Source organism: Sceloporus occidentalis, unplaced genomic scaffold (genome assembly GCF_023333645.1).
Source record: "Sceloporus occidentalis isolate IW3139 unplaced genomic scaffold, rSceOcc1.0.p SCAF_4, whole genome shotgun sequence".
Lineage (NCBI taxonomy): Eukaryota > Metazoa > Chordata > Lepidosauria > Squamata > Phrynosomatidae > Sceloporus > Sceloporus occidentalis.
In genome coordinates, this window is record NW_028316984.1 from 179,587,294 (window position 1) to 179,607,162 (window position 19,869).

Here is a 19,869-nt window from a genome sequence, read left to right on the forward strand (position 1 = left end):
AGGTCTTGAGCATACATGGATTTTGTTATCCATAGGGGATCTTGGAACCAAACCACAGCATATAACAAGGGTCCGCTGTATATAAAAGGAAGGAGCAGGTTTGAAAGGGGTTGATGTTTAGTGTGACCTGAGGAGTGAAGAGCCACTGAGGCTAGGTTAGGCTGCTGTGAGGGGCAGATAGAAAGGAGTTTAGGTACCCAAGAAAGGGACAAAGAGTGTCCTTAATTAAATAGTTGAAGTATTTGGTGACTCGTGGAGTCACGGATAACTAAAAAGGGTTATAATTTACAAAAGTTTAATAAAGGTTCTGTGAGAACTTAAGTTTGTAAAAGAACAAATATAAAGCTACAAAGAACCCATTACAAAGACAAGCTAAAGAAACTACTAAATGGTGTAACTAATAAAGTATTTATACACCATATCCATTGTGAACACCATCCACTGAAAGAGATATTGTATTCAGCCTGACTTGAAAATAAATTTTTAACTTTGTTTCATCAGGCAGCTGCCTGAAGTGATTTCAAAAACATATTAAAAACACTACCAACATTGAGAAAAAATTTTTATGGTTGGGATACATTAGAAAGTGGGTGTGTGGCTGTCAAAGAATAGTTGGTGCCAAGCTGGGGGAAAAAATTTAAAACTCGGAGTGCTGGCATTTAAAGAAAGTTACAGTGCAGGAGATTTTTAAGGGAGTCCCATGTTCGAGTCTGACAGTGAAGAATTGGTGTGAGAGTGGCTACCACCTTCACATAATTGGTGACAGTGGTGGGATCGACAAGACCCATAGGACTGCCATTCGACAAAGTAGTTGGGTGGGTGAGTCTCACTGTGACAGGTATGTCCTTCTAAATCCCTTTGATTTGAACAGTAGAAATTTAAGCCATGTACTTAACTATAAATTTCAGAGTCACTGATCTAGAAACTATTTAAAACCTTGATAATAAAGCAAAGCTTATACCAGTGATGGCGAACCTATGGCACGAGTGCCAGAGGTGGCACTCAGAGCCCTCTCTGTGGGCATATGTGCCGTCGCCCCAGCACAAGAGTTTGCCAGAGTTTGTTGGTAGAAAGTCAGAGCAACATGGCACTTTGCAATAAATAAGTGGGTTTTGAGTTGCACTTTGGGCACTCAGCCTTTAAAAGGTTCACCATCACTGGCCTATACAATGCTTACTCTCTTTCAAATCACATTTGACAAAATGGTTTTTACTTGCCTGGTCCAGCAATAGCTGCTAACATATCCAACAGAAGATGTACCTGCCTGGGTGACAGGAATAGGTGAATAGAATCTATGTGACCATCGACATCCAACTGAAGAAAAAAAGAGAGACTTTAAGGATATGGGTAATAAACACTTATTTCCACTTAAAAGGTAATGTACAATCTCACCATCAACCACTACATGTCTGATTTTAATTCCTTATTATTATTAAATATCTTCAGTAAATATTATTGGTCAGTACACAGAAAATCAAAGAGTTGGAAGAGACCACAAAGGCCATCCAATCCAACCCCCTGCTTTGCAAGAATACACAATCAAAGCACTCCTGACATGTGGCCATCCCATTTCTGTTTAAAAACTTGAAAAGATAAGAGACTCCACCACTCTCTGAGGCAGCATGTTCCACTATTAAATAGCTCTTACTGTCTTTTCCGTTAGCTTGAATCCATTGCTCTGGGTCCTAGTCTCTGGAGCAACAGAAAACAAGCTTGCTCCAGCCTCAATATGACATCCCTTCAAATATTTAAAAATGACTATCATGTCACCCCTTAACCTTCTTTTCCCAACTCAGCACTTAAACAATTTTTAAACATCACCAAAATGTCTTAACTTTTGATATTTGCACGTTATTTAACATCTCCACATTTATTCAGATCTTATCATATACTCAAAATGCAGGGCAGATTGAGCCCCAAACTCTGGTCCTCCAGGTGTTTTGAACTTCAGCTCCCAAAGGCCTCTGCCATCTTGGCTAATGGTCTGGGTTCTATGAGCTGAAGTCCAAAACACCTAGAAAGCCAGGGTTTGGAAATCACTGCTCGATTACTCTAAATATGCTATTTTAATTTCAAAAGTGGAAAGGATTCCTGTGGGATACATTCCCTGGCTTACACCCCTAAGCTGTGGAAATATAAATAAATATTAAGAGAGCCAGGTTTTCGTATACATGAAAGCCATGCAAAACAAAACTCGACAAGTAGGCATTTGTGGAGGTTGACAATGTTTGAAATTTAAAAATCATGAATTCAGCCGTCAGTAGTTTTTACAAATATGACAGAATTTCAGTGCCTCTTGCTGACCACATTAATGTCCAAGTTCACACATTGCATTTACCCAAAGCAGTCCATGTTTGCCCTGAGATGTTAGCCTTGGGTCCCCTATTGGGGGAAGGATGGGATAAAATTAAAATAAGTAATAAACCATCAGATAGTCTGGAATGAAAGGCAACTACCTTCAAATTAAACACTGAAAAATATAAGATCTAAGAGGCAGTACAGACCGGCAATGGTGCCCCTCCAGGGACACAAAAAGAACCTGCCGAGAAGCAGGTTCTTTTTTGTCCTTCCTGAAGCTGCAGTGTCTGGTTGCCACAACCTCCATCTGGGGGAAAAACGGGCAGCGTTGAGCCACCCATCTGTCGAGCCCCTAAGTTCGAGATAAGAGGGCAGACCCTATAGACTTTGATTAATTAATTAAATTGATTTTTAGAGGGTTATATTGCCAATCTTGCAACAGACTGGATAAGCTGAAGAGTGCCTTACAGCTTTTTTTTTTTTAAAAAAAAATTTAATCAACATTATTCTAGGATTGCAGCAGTTCTAAATAGTTTCTGTGTCACATAAAATGCATGTTACACTTCCAGCACTTGTAGAATGTAAAGGTCTCAACTGTTGTACAAATTCTATGAAGATACAGAGGAAAACAGCTTTTTTCCCTTTTTTTGATACTCTTGACAAAATATGTTTTGCATCTCTATCCCTTCTGGTACTGTACTCTTTTCCCTTCCTGTCTATTACCACAACAAAAACAAGTGTTGCCATATTCTACTAAAATGAGGCCGAACAGCTCTAAAATTGCCAATACGTTCCTCTTTAACCAATTTCTGAAAAGTTCTACAGTGCAGTGATGCTGATTTCAAAGAAAAAGGCACTTTTCTCCATACTGTATCTAAGTGAAATGTACTTTTGCCCTTACAAAACTATAACATTCAATGTGTGTAAGTACTTTGTTTAACCAAACAGCTTGCCCAAAACAGTGCTAGCATTACAATTTTTGTTAAATTCAGGTTCCTCAATAATTTGCCATCTACTTTATATCCTTTATACAGTTGGCCCTCCGTTCCAGACCCTCACTGCGAAAATGGAGGGTCATGCATATTCAAGCCTCATAGGCTTGAATAGGGTGCACCCCTGTGCGCACAGCCCGGGTGCACGTGTCATTGGAAATAGGACAGGTTACCCCTCCGCAGATATTCAAGGTCACAAATCTCTGCAAGTTAGGAAGGGCAACTGTATTTGCTGCTAAAACTTTAGCGGGGGGGCAGAAATCGTGTTACTGTGCAGTAGTGAACAATAGCCACTGAGAGTGTCCACTGGAAGTTACTGGGGTGGGGAGCTTGGAAAGAAACACTTAACATTGTAGGTTTTTCTGGCGAGTATTTGACAAAGGAGGTGGGTGGGATACTTTAGAACTGTTTTGTTGCTCAAGGGCATGTAGACAATAGACAAACATTTCATTTGTTCTGTCCACTCTGCTTCTTCAGGTAGTTAAAAAACCAATAAAGAGATGCTTGCTACCTATGCCAATATAAAGAACTTCACTATAGTGGCCATTCACTGAAGGGACTGGGTGATAATAAATTTATTTTAGGCAACATTCAAATATTATATTTAACCATTTTGGATCCAGATCCTGGCTTGTAACCATGGTTAAAACAAACAATGATTTAGTGTTATGTTCAAAGCTGTTGCAGCTGCTCAAGTCAATACAGAATGGCAGAGGTTGTCATAAATATGGCACATGCAATTAGCATCTGCCCATCCAATGACTCAAAAAAATTCAGCAGCTACAACAGCTGTAGAAAAGAGTGGGGGAGCATCAGCTATCAGGTACATATGTTACCTTGATTCTGCCCTGGGCTGGCTGCAAAAAGAAGCAAAAGCAAGCACACACTATCTATAAGCACAGACTCGAGATTACCCATAAGAGTTTTAAATGATGACCATGCAATCTCATAGCAAACACAACATGTGTCCCCCTTTCCACATCCAGCAAAATACAGGGCGCCCTTCCCTTAAGCGGGGATCCATTACTACCCCCCACCACGTAAGGAAAATTCCGTCGATGCTCAAGCTCCATTTAAAACAATGGGCCTTGTGCACATGGCGCACCATTGCCTTTTATAGTGAGCGGCTTTCAGCACAAGCTGAAAGCTGTGTAAAGCACACTCACATATGACATGGGCACACTGTAGTCAGAGCTCAACCATAAACAAGGAGAAATGAAAAAGGAAGATATCTACATTAAGCCTTGGAGTAACACAAAAGAAGGAGAAGACATATGCCTGCAATTTATATTAAGAATGGAATGTCAGAACTGATAATCTGAATATCTACCATTACTTGTCATACTGGAAGCAACAACTAACCTTTGCTCCTGGAAGCACTTCATTTTGCTTTAATGTAAGGCTGAGTTCCATCTTTCCAATCAATCTACATATCTGTACAGGGTCGGAAGGAGAAACCTCGGGCACATTTCTTGCTAACTGTGGATGTGGTTCATAGACAATTTTAGGATTCCAGCTAGGTGAAAGTTTTGGTTCCGTTACCTTTAAAATAAGTATGAAAAGGGGTTAGAAGATATGTAATTAACAATATTCTGGGCATCATCTTGGTTACACACAGTATGGATCTCTGTGTATGTAGAGTTCAAAGATATACTGTATATACTCATGTATAAGTCGACCTCATGTATAAGCCGAGGGCAGTTTTTGGATCCAAAATAATGGATTTTGATATGACACGTGGATAAGTCGAGGGGCAAACACTGGAGGATGTTACAAAAGATCTAAAGGAAGGAAACAAAGTGCCATTTCTCTCCTTATATCCCCCTCTCTGGACCTCTCCCAAGCATCAGTCTTGGCATGGAAAAGGGGAAACAAACCTCAGCACACGCACACACACACACTCTTCCCCTTACCAAAAGCATCTCTAAGGCTCATGGCTTGCGAAAAGGAGGACAGACCCCACTGTCTCTCTGCTTGTCACCCCAGGAGTCCCAAGGCTCATAGCTTGCAAAAAGGAGGACAGACCTTTCTCTCTCTCTGCCTTTCACCCCCAGGACTCTCAAGGCTCATAGCTTGCAAAAATAGAGGGCAGACCTTTCTCTCTCTCTGCCTTTCACCCCCAGGATTCCCAAGGATCAGGGCTTGCAAAAATAGAGAACAGACCTTTCTCTCTCTCTGCCTTTCTCCCCCAGGACTTCCAGGCAAAACGGGGTACAAGCCAGGGCATACAGTGCCTCAGCAGCAAAGACAAAAACAGACACACACACACACATACACAGGGGAGTGTGCGGCTTCAAACAGGGAGCCGTTACAAGGCTACAGAGAAAGGTGGGCACTTCTTTCAAGAAATTTATTAGCATTAACTCATTGCCCCGTACATAAGTCTATCTATGATTTTCGAGTTCATTTTGGGGCATAAATTTTTCGACTTATAGTTGAGTATATACAGTAGCTGTGTTAGTTTGTAGAATCAGTATGTAGAAAGATCGAGTAGCATCTTTAAGACTAACTGAAATAAAGAAGTTGGCGGCATGAGCTTTCATAGACACTTTCACAGAGACTCCACTATATGCATCTGAGGAAGAAGTCTACGAACACTCATGCTGCCAACTTATTTCAGTTAGTCTCAAAGATGCTACAAGATCTCTCTGTGTATGTGTGTTTAATAGATAATTCTCCAGTACCTATCATAAGTCAGTAGTATGTAACACAGAGACAGAGAGCACTGCAATGGTGTGATGTATCCATTTTTTAGTATTACAGGGCCATCTTGCCTTCATAGCAAATGACTAGGAAACCATATGGAACACAGATTGTGAGCTCAATTTAATGCTTTAATATAGTACCAAGTTTTAATTATACATTTTAGTATGACATAATATTGGCAGTCTATACACCAAAGTACAACAGCTGAACTTTCTACATTAATCTTTCTGGTACATTTGTATGTTGTTTTCTCCAAAGGTGCTCAAAGTAGCAGTTTAGACAAGCAGCAACTCTCTGATTGAGAGAGTCTCTAGATTGACTGTGTTGCTCAATGAGTGACCAAAGCAGAATGGCAATCTGAACCTGGATTTATTAGAACCAAGTCCACATTATAAATCAAATGTTCTTATTGAGAAATCTTTAACCACAAAATAGAGACATATGTTTGGATAAACTGGAATTAATCCAGGATTTAGCTGGTATTAAACACCTAGCCCTGACAGAACTAGAATCTAAGACATTCAACACCGCAAAAACTGAAAGTAAAAAAATAAGCAGGTACATGTAGTGCCTTTGTCACAAACAGAATGAATATATGAATTTAGATTAATGTTTTCTAGACATTATCAACTATGCATATACATATGGATTTCAAAAATGCTTTTACCAATTGTGTAGCTGAACACACTGGAGAGGATTTTGTCGATGCTGGAAATTCATCCCAGAAGAATGAGACACCTGAGAGCTGTAGTAATTTGTGAGCAAATGCGGTGGGCTGATGCACATTAATTCCAGAGCATTCATCAGCAGTTTCATCACAGTACATTGTTCTGCAAGGGTGGAAATAAAGGAATAAAATAAGGACAGATATAAAGATTACGCTTTTCTTTGTAATTAATGTTGTATCTCCACCTATGTTTGTTTTTCTAATAAGACAAACTGATGATCCTACATGGAGAGCTTTAGATTGTCTTCTTGTTGTTGTTAACTGCCCTCGAGTCGATCTTGAGTCACGGAGACCCTATGGATGAGACATCTCCAAGTCCCCCTATCCTTCACTGCTCTACAAAGGTCTTGTAGATTCAGGTCCATTACCTCCCTAAGTGGGTCTGGCCATCTTGCATGTGGTCTTCTTCTCTTTCTACTATCTTCTACCAATCCTAGCATTATTGTCTTTTCTAATGAGTCATGCCTTCTCATGATGTGGCCAAAGTGACAGTCTTGGCTTCCAGAGAGAGTTCAGGCTTGATCTGTTCAAGGATTCGTTTGTTTGTCTTTTTGGCTGTCCACAGTATCTTCAGCACTCTTCTCCAGCACCACATCTCAAATAAGTTGGTTTTCTTTTTATCCACTTTCTTCATTGTCCAGTTCTCGCATGGTGATGGGAAATACAATAGTTTTGACAATTCTAACTTTAGTGTTCAGCTATGTATCTTTAGTCTACGATCTTGTTCAGCTCTTTCATAGTTGTGCTTCCCCTTCCTCTTCTTCTGATTTCTTGACTGCAGTCTCTTTGTTCTGATCAATGTTTGATCCAAGACACCAGAAATCTTAACTATTTTGATTTCTTTATTATCTAGGTTGAATTTATGTAGATCCTCTGTGGTCATTATTTTTGTTTTCTTTATGTTCAGCAACAAGCCTGCCTTTTCACTTTCTTCCTTGACGACCCTTAATAATAGTTCTAAGACCATGATGTTTTCCACTAGAAGCATGGTGTCACCCTCTATCTTAAGATTATGTTCCTTCCACCTATCTTTACTCCTCCTTCTTCTGAGTCTAACCTTGCTCTTCGTATGATATTTCTGCATACAAATTGAAAAAGTAGGGTGATAATATGCAGCCTTATCTGACTCCTTTGCCAATCAGGAACCATTCTGTTTCTCCAAATTCTGTTCTAACAGTTGCCTTTGTCCTAAGTACAGATTTCTCATCAGGACTATCAAATGTAGTGGCACTCTCATGTCTATAAGAGTGTCCCATAGCTTTTCATGATCTATGCAGTCAAAGGCTTTCCTATAGTCTATAAAACAAATGCTTGTTTTCTTTTTTAATTCCTTGGTGCATTCCATTCACCATCATATGTTTGCTGTGTGGTCCCTAGTGTCTCTGCCTTTACTGAACCCTGCTAGCATTTTTGGGATGTATCTCTCAATATATGATTTGAGTCTATGTTGTAGAATTTTAAGCATAATTTTATTGAATGCTACTCTGGGGAAATAGTTCAACTATTTTAATTTAGATTCTGCTAACTTTATCATCCTTATGGACTGCAGTGCATGTGCAGAAGATTTTTCAGGCCAATCACATGATAACATTATTGTACCAGTGAGGCTTAGGAAATGTCCAGGTACTGTATATGCAATATATTCTATAACATCACTGATGTAATGGGTTGTGTGACAGAACCATGCCTTCTTCTGGTAAATTTCCAATCAAGATCTAAAGATAAAAGAACAGTGCACTCCCACATTCCAGTCATTGTGGAGCTCAGCAGTACTTGTATCACAAGACCTCATATACATTACAAGTTAACATTTTAAGCTTCACTTAGAAGAAGCAGGGGAGGGCAGAGGCACCTTACTTACTTCTCGATGTGAATTTCAAGTGCTGTTCCACTTTTAGAATTATCTGGCACATGCTCGATTCTCAGAACAGTGTCTAAAAAGTTGACTTTCACTCTTCTTAAAACTATAGCCAAAAAAATCAAAGAGATGGGGTCACACACAAAAGTGAAGACTATATACATGATATTGCATTTGGTTACTAATTTTTGCATCCCCCCCCCCCATAGATAGGGATTTCCTGCATGCAAACTCCTCTCTCTCTCTTTTTTTTCTTTCAAATTAACCATGTGATTTAGGTCAGTTCTCCTTGGGACTAACAGATTCTCTCTAAAGATTTTCTCCTGACCTGTTTGGTCCTCCATCTTCCTTCTCTCAACTTTGTTTGAAAAGATGGTGAGATAAAGATTTCTTTTTACCTGAACTATTCACTAGCTAAATTAGGATATAGCCTTTTATGTAAATATAGATTAAAGCCATTATAAACTCTTGTTTGAACTACAAGCTATTTGTGTTGTTTTTGGAGTCAGTCTCAATTCTTAAGGAAGCATAGACAGACAAGAGCACATTTCTGCTACTCTGCTGATTTAAAGCTAGACCCTTTGACATTTTTGATATTTAAATATTTTTGGGTTTAAACAGACAGGCAAAAAGAGGTGCTTTCAGGCTGACTTGAAGGTGTGGCGTTTAGATGACACATGTCTTGAAGCCAGCAGGAAAGTGCCTGCTAGGTGCCTTATGCAGAGAAAAGTCGTTTCAAAAAGAAGCAGCTTTTTTCTGCTTCTTCCTGGTTTGAAGCCATATCATGTGGTCATGACGTGAGCACTCCAGCTGCCTTGGGAGCCAGCAGTGCGGTTGGTGGGTTTCAACGTGACTTCAGAAAAGGCAACTTAAAGCCGCTTTTCCCTGCCCATCTGTTTTGCCGCTTTGTTTCCTTAAAAAAGGCTGAAGACTTAGAAAACTTAAATTACCCTACAGAAATTGATGCACCTATTCTCATAAATGGAAAGCCCAGTGAAGCCCCATCTCCCTTCAGGTATGTAAGTTCTCTGCCTCATTTTGCACTACTCATCACACAGAAGAGGGTCCTGGTATGTGTTGCTCCAGTTAACTGCCCAGCCCTTCCTTTATTCCTGAGTGCAGGAGTATCTTGACAAGATATTGCTAAATAATAGCAGGAAACAAATCTACTGGCCTTCCCTTTTATATGATTGCTCTACAGTGGTCCAAGCATGAGACCTGGAAGTGTGGGATTTATCTACACTCGTCCCCCGGGATACGAACGCGCCGCGTTGCGAATTTTTCGGGTTACGAAGAAAAAAACATTAATTAATTATTTCCGGGTTACGAACGTTTCCCCGGCTTGCGAAAAAAGTTTTGGTGCTTTTCGGCGCTATTTCGCACCAAAACGCGGCTTTCCCCATTAGCGCCTATGGGGATTCGGCTAACGAAAGACTTCCGGGTTACGAAAATGGCGCCGGAACGAATTAATTTCGTAACCCGGGGGACGAGTGTATATTCACACAGAACTAAATCATGACTCAAATGTCTAACTTCACATCTATTAACAAACAATAATTTCTTACTGTATACTATTAAGATTAGGTTTTTATATAAAAACTTACAGTATATATTAATGTCTAAGTCTATAAATTTTAGTAAAAAGGTTGACCCAGAAAAACTGAGTCAAATTCTCCATAAGGCCCTGAACTTATACATGAGGTCAATTTATAGCCAAATATATACGATAATTGTTTTCATCAAGTAAGTTGATAACATTAGCAACTATCATTTTCAAAATAAAAGTATAACACTTAGATTCACTTGACAAAATAATACATAGCTTTCCAAACTGTAACTTTATATTGATACGTCATATAGGGAATAAACAGTACCTGTTTCAATCGTTTCAGCAAACTTCTCAAGTCCTTCAAAAGGCTGGGACCCTTCTCCTTGTTCATCTGTCAATTTCTGGCTAAGGCATTCTTTTGCAAGCTGCATACTACTTGTCATGAAGCTTGACCAATACATAGGCTCTGAACCAGAAGCTGCAGAATAAAAATTAAGTCTCAGGTGTTTTGCCATTAATAGGCTTTAAAGCCATAGTGTATTCACATAGGAATCTCCCTTGAATGAATAAAAAATACAGCATGTGAAGAACAAGTATAAAACTTTTTTCTCTCTGTGTGAAGAGATCTAAGGATAGAAATATGCTCTCCAATTTCCAAATTTATATCTGAACTGTTTCAGCAGTACTATTTTTACACAGTTGTATGTGTGGCCATTTACAAGAACACAAATTCCTTATTATGATATTTAACAGCTATTAGTCCATGTCTGGGCACCATCCATATTGCTTGTTGCGATCTTTAAAGTCCCATACAACTTGAGTCTAAGCTATTTGTTGGACCACATTTCTATGTATGAGCTGATTAAGAAAGGCAGATAGGGAATAGGGATTCAACCTGTGCTGGAGGGGGGTTATATTTCCTCTGAAATCTGAGGTGTGTAGCTTGGGTGTACTCCTGTACTCAGCCTTGAGCCTGGAGGCCCAGGTTTAGGTTATAGCCAGGGATGTTTCTCGTCCAGTGAAAACTAGTACACCAACTATACAGTTCTTGGAGAGTTAGATGTCTGGCCATTGTAACACATGCCTTGATGACATCCTAATTAGATCAATATAACACACTGAACATGAGGTTACTTCTGGAAACTGCCCAGAAACTGGTTGTTTGGAGCATATACCGTGGGCCCGTTCCAGACCCCCTCCCATAAAGGAAATACCACACATGCTCGAGCCTCATTTAAAACAATAGGGCTTGTGCATGTGGCGCAGCACATGCGCCATTGTCACTACTAGAGTGCAGCTTTTAGCATAAGTGGAAAGTCTCTTTTCAGTGGCTGTTCCTCTCTTTTCATTGGCAGGCAAAAAGCTTCAGCTTTTAACTGGTTGAAGCATAAGAATGTTCAATTTGTTTCTAATTTTTTTAAATTAATGTTTTCATTGGAGTGGTTCTTTAATTTTTTTAATGTACTTTATACTTTTAAATTATATTGTAAGCATTTTGGATCCCATATTCGGAGAAAGGTGAGATGTATGTAAGATAAAATAAAATAAAAATTAAGATAATGTGTGGAGACCTTTCCTTGCTAACACCACCCACACAGACAAGTGTGATGAAGACATGAGAATGGGCCTTCCTTGTGCTGTTTCCAGATTATGGGACTTTTCTTCGAAGAGAAGCTAGGCTAGCTTCTTCCTGTTGTGCTAGTATTGGCCAACAACTCTTTTTATTCAGGATAGCTTTTCGGAACTGGCTGACTGAGGAAGCAACTTTTTAAAATGGGCACTATATTTTCCTCCCACACCTTTTTAATGTGCTTTTTAAATTGTACTTACTGTATATACTCATGTATAAGTCTAGAAATTTAAATCAAAAAATTAACCCTAAAAAGCTGAGTTGACTTAACCATGGGTCAAAGTACTGTATCTTAACTCTTATTTAAAAGAAGGAACCAGTATAATCTGTCCTGGAAGCACTGATCCCCCTCTACTCTCATATCCACCCAGCCTTAAGAGTGAGCACAAAGAGCTATGTCTGTTGGAATTTTGTAAGTTCCTTAACAACGCTTTCCTTTGATTCATCCTTTAGATCCTTTGCTATATGCTCCTAAGTTTTACCCTCGACTTATCCATGAGTCATATCAAAATCCATAATTTCAGCCCCAAAACTTGCCCTCAACTTATACATGAGGTAGACTTATAGTCGAGTATATACAGTAATTCAGTGTTTGTTTTAATATGACAATCTGTTTAGTTATCTTTTGATACTGTAACCTGTTATATTTTTAGACGTATCTGTTTTTAAACATGTTGTGAGTTGCCTGTACTGATAGTGCTGGGAGAAAGGCATGATATAAAATAAACAGAAATGACCGTTCGTGGATTACACGCTGCCATCCCTTTCATTACTTCCTTCTGCAGATTTCTGGAGAACACTGATCTAGCATATGAAAACAAAGGAGAACAGCCTAGGAAACAAAATATAACGGTGAAGAAGACTATTTGTATAAACAGTGTTTTTAGTATGTGGGAAGTGTGTGGGATTTACCTGTATTGCCAAAATGGTTTAACACAGGCAGACCAGAGCACTCTTGCATCATATAACTGCGTCATCTCTGTGTCACTTAATGAAATGTCATTTTAATGTCATTTTAACAGGGATGTATGCAGTTTATTTCAATTATCCTGGAAGCCTCCAAGTAAATATGGTCCCAAGCCTCATAATAATAATAATAATAATAATAATAATAATAATAATAGCCCGCTTCTCCCGGAGGTTACAATCATACAAGGATACCTGAAACAAGCATTCATTTTCACCACTTATGTTAAACTAAATGAACACAATAACACTGACAAAATGAAGAAAATAAAGCTTGAACAAGAACAAGACAAATAATAATGGCAAGCAAATTAGATTTACCTAGTCGGGGCCTTGGTCTGAAGATCATCTCTAAGCCTTTTACTTCAAGTGCACAATTATCTTGAAGCAGAGAGCCCCAGGGAATGGACAGAGAAATTGACTGAATAAATCCCTCAGTGACTTCCAAAGGAGCATCTGCTGACTCCAGAATCTCATTAAGACTCTAAACCAAGGAGGGAAAATAGACAACTTTTGTAAAGTAACATAAGCAGAATTTGTTCCATTTTTCTTCACATCTATTGCATTTTAGATTAAAATGTCTAAAAATAAAGCAATTTCCCTACAGAGGTACACGTTAAGCTAAGAAACTTTTAAAAATTAATTTCAAAGAGTTATAGAGAAAAATGGGAGTTTCTGAGTGTAGTCAGCCCTCGTTATCCACGGATTTTTTTTATCCATGGATTCAAGCATTTATGGCTTGAAAATGCTTTAAAAATATATACCGTAAATTCCAGAAAGCAAATCTTGATTTTGCCCTTTTGCATATTTTCTATGCTATTGTATTGAATGGGACTTGAGCATCCATGGATTTTGTTATCCACGAGGGATCCTAGAACCAAACCCCAGCTGATAACAAGGTTTTTAGTATACAATATAGGACTTTGATCAGACAATAAACTATGCAAGATTTATAGCTCAATATAGTATTCAATGGAAGTTGATTATTATTGTAATCCCATAAAATATTATATTTTGCTAATGCATTCAATTTCAGCTCAATCAGTTAACAAATATCACATTTTCAAGTGTTACCACAACTACATTTTAACTGTTGCAAAAAAGCAAAACACAAAAATTAATGTAGCAAGCAAAATGTTTCTGTAAAAATATTCATTATAATACAAGTAATTAACCACCATTTTATGCCCATTTTTATGCTCCCTGCACTATGACCAAAGAATAAAAAAGAATTGTGCTTGCTTAGCTGCATGTTATTCTGTACATCAGTTTTGAAATAGACTGGAAAATTATTAATGGTAATAAACTTACATCAACCATTTCAAATACGTACTCAAAAAAAAAAAAGAACAAATTGGGTAGAAAGGCAAAATGGTTAGATTTACTGAGAAGAGAGGGGCTTAAATTCAAGTGTTGGTTCCAACTAGAGCAGATCTACTGAAACCAATGGAACTTAGATGTTGTTGCACCAGGATTTCAATGACCCAACTCTTGAGACTGCAACTTGATTCAGGCCATATATTGAATCCAAGTGTGTACAGTATTTCTCAAGGGACTTAGCTTATAAACTTGAAAACTTTTTCTTGCTACAAACATCCACAGTCCTCCCCAACATCACATTCGGGACACTGTGGAAACTAAAGAAAAGTGGTGAACCAAACATGGCCCATTGCTCCAGCAGTTCCACCTGGGAGGAAGCAGCCTAGACTTTAAAAAGCCTCAAAAGCATTAGTGAAAATACATAGTGACAGTCATGCCCAAATGGAAAACAGATAAAGATTTGCATGAAATGTTCACCAAGCAGTGACTGCCTGATGTCATTATGACAGTGACAGGTCTCCAGTGATCATTCTATTTCGTTGTATTATCAACCACTGTTCTGTTTGCTTGTTCTTTGAAGAACTGTTATATATTCTGACTCACAATTACGATGTGAGGAACCACACGAAACAGAAAAATATTTTAAAGCTAGTAATAAAACCTGGTCATGAAAACATCAAATTTTTGGGCAACAGGCCTTGAGTTAACAGGTGGGGGGGGAGTCCATTTTTAAGGGGAGGGGGAAACTATGAAAAGAGCAGTAATTAAAACTATACAGTGGTAACTGGCAGAAATCTCAAATGTTGTCAGAATAAAACAGCAAAGGCATGGACCTGAACTCTGTAGGTATTCCACTGACTCAAGTATTCCCCAGTTATGCCAAGATAAATGTTGTTGTTGCATCCTGTACCTCCTTGCACAACATCTTCACCCTGACTGTGTAAGGACAGTCAAAGGCTCTGCCTCTACATGAACTGCACAGGTGTGTCTGGGAGCTGTCAAGCTGCAGTTTATGCCTTCACTGGGAGAACAGGGGGTGGCCCATTGCTACCTCTTTCCTCCTTGATATGCAAGGGCAAGTGGATGGCTCCAGGTCAATCAGTAGTCATAGGGATAGGGCAGTAGAGAGCTTTGCCTAGGAATCTCCTCATTTGCCCTTGCAAACCTGGGAGAGAAGTTTCTCAAATTATAACAGCTGTGAAGTAAATGTTATGAGTGTGCTAAACAGACAGGCTCCAATAAGTATGTTTATTCTGCATTGTTTTACATCACAATGGAAGTTTGTATTTTTACTACAACTGGCTGTAAAATAAACAACCTGCCTACTCCTATCAATGATCACTACTGTCAGTCTGGCCTGAAACTATGTGATCACAATACACTGTCCACTGATGTCAGTGGTTATATGTATTAGAAAGTGAGTGGGGACACCACAAAATTGTAACAGTTGGTCTCTAATGTAATTATGGAACTACCCATCTAAACCATCACAGCAGATATGACAGAGTGGCAGTGGAATGGAAAATAGAGATGCAACACATGGCATGGAAGCCAACCAGTGAGTAGTTTATTTTTCCCTATGTTGCCAGTACAATTTTCTCCTCACTTCTAGAACTGTTTCATTAACTTTGGGCTGCCGGGGGGGGGGGGGGTTAATGTAAGTGAAACTTGCATATAAGATAAGCTTAGAGCTGAATTGTGGGTTTTAAACAACGGCGGGATATAGACCGCCGCTTTGTGGCGGTCTCCCGCCGGCGCCATTTGCTCCGCGAGGGAGCCGCAGCAGCCAAACCGCGCGGCTCCCGCGCGGTGCAAAAAAGAAGCTCCGTTTCGGAGCTTCTTTTTGCGGCGCCTTTTTGATGTCGCAAGGCGCCGCTGGCACATTCGCGACGTCATAGGCGCCGTGACACGTCTGGACGCTATGCGTCCAGTACGTAAACATGGCGGCCCCCATGTGGAAGGGGCGCCGCCATGTTGTACGTATTCTATACGTACTAGGGTTAGGGGGGTGCGGAAGCACCGCCCCTTCCTAACCCTAGTACGTATAGAAGACATACTATATGGCGGTTTGTATCCCGCCAACGTCTTACTACTTCAACTTACCAAAGCGCGAGAGAGTGAGAGAGTGTCCAACACTACCCAGTGGGATACTGTGCCAGAGCAGAGATTCAAACCCTGGTCTCTAGTCATACACCAACAGCCAAACAACTACACCACACTGGTATCTACCAGATGAAATTTAAATTAAAACACTCCAATTCCACCTACCTGCTTAAAAGCTACACAATGACATACTACAAGATATTTATACTTTTAAATGTTCCTTTCACTGAAATGACTGTCCCCAAAATCTTTGCACATAATCATAATGCTCCTCACACTTAGCTATGTGTAAAATTGTTCAGGCTTCAGAGCTTGCCAGTGTTCTTATGACAAACCGATTTCACTACAACACTGTAAATAATTAAGTACCTTCAAAGAAAAGCATGAAATTGGCTCTCAAAATTAAATCTAAGCTGTAGCAACCAATAACACATTCTTACAAACATATTTTCACAATTTCATTCTTGAATAAAATAGCTAACCCCTTGAACACACCAGCCTTATAGGCCAGGTTGGGGGTGGACATAGCATCTACATGACGCATACCCTGGCTCTGCCCCTAGGGTGGCATGATGCTGTGCGCCACACCATGCAGTGTCATGGCACTCCTCTGGCGCTGCATGCACATGACACAGCACCAAAGGAGCGCCGTCAAGCTGCACCGCCACAGCTATCTCACCCTTTCCAGGGCGCAAAAAGGAGCCGCTTTTTGTGGTTCCTTTCTGCGTCCTGGAAAGACCAGATCAGGGCCATGGCATGCGGTTGCTGCACCCCCGATCTGGGTGTAAAAGAGGCAGCTGGAGACCACCCCTTCACAACTGTCTGCACTGCTCATGAGTACCTGGAAAAACTCCCACTTCAAGCTCTCTCAGGCCCTGACCAGACAGGCCAGGAAAGTATGGACTGAGCCTGTGCTATTCTTGACCTAGTGCTCACCCAGGTAAGTTCTGTGCCAGCATGGTGACCTGTTATCCGTGTGCATGTGTTACCTTTCTGCATCGTTGCTCCTACTGGGAAGCTCTCCATCGTCATGTCTGACTCCAGGCTGCACCCACATGGGCATGTGCCCCATTTCTGCATCAGGTACAGTGACAGTAAGCTTCCCAGTAGGAGCAATGGCACAGAAAGGTAAGGTGCACACAGGAGCAGTTTCCATTTCCAGCAAACACTGCAGCAATTCCAGGGTCAGACTGACTCACATTAAGGGCTGTTTACCCCAGGATCAGACCAGATCCTTCTCTGGTCTGCCAGGATCCAGCCCAATACTGGTGCTAGGGCTTTGGCCTGCATAGTCCAAACAAGATGATGTGAGGCTGGGTTTGGGGGGACATGAGCTTTTTGACCCATGCAGACAGACCCTAGGTCAAAAATGTTGGGTGATGAGAGAAGAAAGTGACAAAAGGTTTTTTTTAATGGACTGCATTGACCGTTAGCCAATGTGCAAGCAAGTGCATTCCCCCCAACAAAACTACAAAAACAACAACAATGGTCATAGAGCTTGAATGAATTCCATCAGAAATGTATTAGTTAAACAGGGGAATATGACAAAAGCATATTAATTAAACAGGGAAACATCACCAAGATGATTAGCCTGCTATTCTTGCAGTCCCATCAGTCTGAATAGTGAATTCTTATTAAAGTAAAGGTGCAAACTCTGCAAGTGTTCAGTGGTTAAATATATACTTATACAGCATGGAGAGTATTTGGGATTTTTGTTTGCTTGTTTTTTGAAAGCATGGCTTTTCAGCTGAAAGAAAGATCTGTAACTTCAATAGGATTTTGCAGCCGTGGCTGGCATCTTGAGAGAAAGCTGCCATGGAAGAGAGAGAGAGAGAGTGTGTGTATATATATATATATATTTATATATTGTGTGTGACCCTGGTTAGAAAGGAGTGCTTTCCATGTTAATCTGTGCATTGTTGTGTCCTTGAATGGCAAGGCCTCCGGGTGGGAGGATACACAAGGAGGGTTTGTGTCTGTTTAAACAATGTATGTATGTAAACAATACACAGATTAGCCTGGAAATCCCTCCTCCCAGCCCAGGGCCATACCCCTCTCTCTTCCCTGCCGGCATTCTCTGAAGATGCCAGATGCCACAGACGCTGGGGAAACGTCAGGAACAAACTCTTCCGGAACACAAAAAGGGTCTTCTGCCACTTGGGAGGAAGGAGGGAAGGAGGGAAGGAAGGAAGGAGAGGCACACAAAGCCCCACTCACCCATTTATCGAGGGGCACCTGTGCCAGGGAGCCCGTCCCTTGGTAAAGATCTAAGGTGAGCTGCTCCAAGCTGAGCTTCTCTTGAAGGAAGTGGCCCAAGTACCTCTGCAGCAGGTACCTGCAGGCCCTTTTCTTGATGGACTCCGAGAAGGGCCAAGGCATGGCGGCGGCGGCGGCGGCCAGGAGGGCGTGCGGCTCTGCGGAGGGGAAACTGGGGCCCACGATCCGGGACAGGGAGCCAGGGGGACCGAGGGAGGTGGGAACTGCCCAGACAGGGCCAGCTGGGAGGCTGCAGAATGGAGGTGTCTGGAGAGGGCTTGGGGGATTTAGGGATAACACTCGGGATGCTGCCTTTGTGGAGAGTGGAAGGCAGCCAGGTTCAGCCAAAACAAAGCGGGCTCCCACCGGAAAGAGGGTCTGGGGAGAGAGACCAGTGCTGGCCCGGGAGGGGAGGAGGCACAAGGAGCCCTAGGTGGCTGCGTCAGGGCGGGCGCCAAGCCCCAAGAGCCGCCCAAGGACTTCGAGGAGCGCCTCCATCCCTGGCTCCTCGTCACTCAGCGGCCGCCATCTTCTCGCAACGCCCACTTTAACGGGTGAAGGGGGAATGGGCGGGGCTTCGCCAGAGTGGGCGGGGCCTCTCCAACGGACCCCTTCTTTGCCCTCAGCGCTGTTGAGCCCAGCTTGGCGTTTCCCTGCTCGCGCAGCGCGCTCGGACGTGACGTCACGCGCAGGCGCAGAGGGCGTCTCCGAAGGCGAGATGGAGAAAAAAGGAGGAGCAGGAGGAGGGAAGGGAGAGCGAGTGGGAGCGGAAGTGACGCAATATGGGGTCTTTATAAGAGGAAGCCGAGATGGAAAAGTATATAGAGGAAAGGCATCGCGGGTTTCCCAGCGACCATCTCTTGACACATTGGGTGCATCTACACTGTAGAAATAATGCGGTTTCGGCACTGATTTAAACTTCACTCTTTTTTGTATGTTTTTAACTGTATGGTGTGTGTTTTTTAATGTCGTAAGCCGCCTTGGGAGAAGGGTGAGATATACATGAATAAAATAAATATAATAAGCAAAACTTTTATTTATACCCCGCTTTTTGTAATCAAACAATCAAAGCGGCTTCCGACATTAAAAACACTCTACATACAATACACTTGCATAGCAATATCCCCCCAAAACACCTCTGTGACTCTGTGTTGATCAACATCACCCTCCTTTGTTGTGTGTTTATTTATTCATTTTGTACTTTTAATCTGTATATGTCGGTCTGTGTGGTTGTTTCCTGCCTCAGTCCATGGAGCGTGTGCTGGTGGAGTCTCCAAGGAAGGAGCTCTTCAAACAGGGGCTGGATGGCCATCGGTCAGGAGTGGTGTGATGGCAGAAGAGGGTTGGACTGGATATGACCCTTGAGGTCTCTTCCATCTCTCTGGTTCTGTGGCTCACCTTCCTTTTGTAAATCAATTAAAGCACCTCTGAGGGCATGCAGAATAATTATAAAAAAGGCATTTG

General features: G+C 41.2%; 1 protein-coding gene across 3 annotated transcripts in view; it reads right to left on the reverse strand.

Annotated features, from left to right (window-relative positions):
- Positions 1-18,994, reverse strand: part of LOC149315094 (autophagy-related protein 2 homolog B-like) — a 66,995-nt gene extending 48,001 nt beyond the window's left edge. For 2 of the 3 annotated variants that reach the window (XM_089522479.1, XM_089522478.1), the window contains exons 1-7: positions 18,367-18,993; positions 13,048-13,210; positions 10,456-10,608; positions 8,585-8,687; positions 6,664-6,826; positions 4,653-4,832; positions 1,218-1,314 (exon numbers count right to left, since the gene is read on the reverse strand). In XM_089522479.1, coding sequence (XP_089378605.1) covers positions 1,218-1,314; positions 4,653-4,832; positions 6,664-6,826; positions 8,585-8,687; positions 10,456-10,608; positions 13,048-13,210; positions 18,367-18,528 — 1,021 coding nt within the window. In that variant the 5' untranslated portion in view covers positions 18,529-18,993. Of the gene's footprint in view, positions 1-1,217; positions 1,315-4,652; positions 4,833-6,663; positions 6,827-8,584; positions 8,688-10,455; positions 10,609-13,047; positions 13,211-18,366 lie in introns of all 3 variants that reach the window. The other variant, XM_089522480.1, reaches the window with a different exon arrangement.
- Positions 18,995-19,869: the final 875 nt, after the last annotated feature.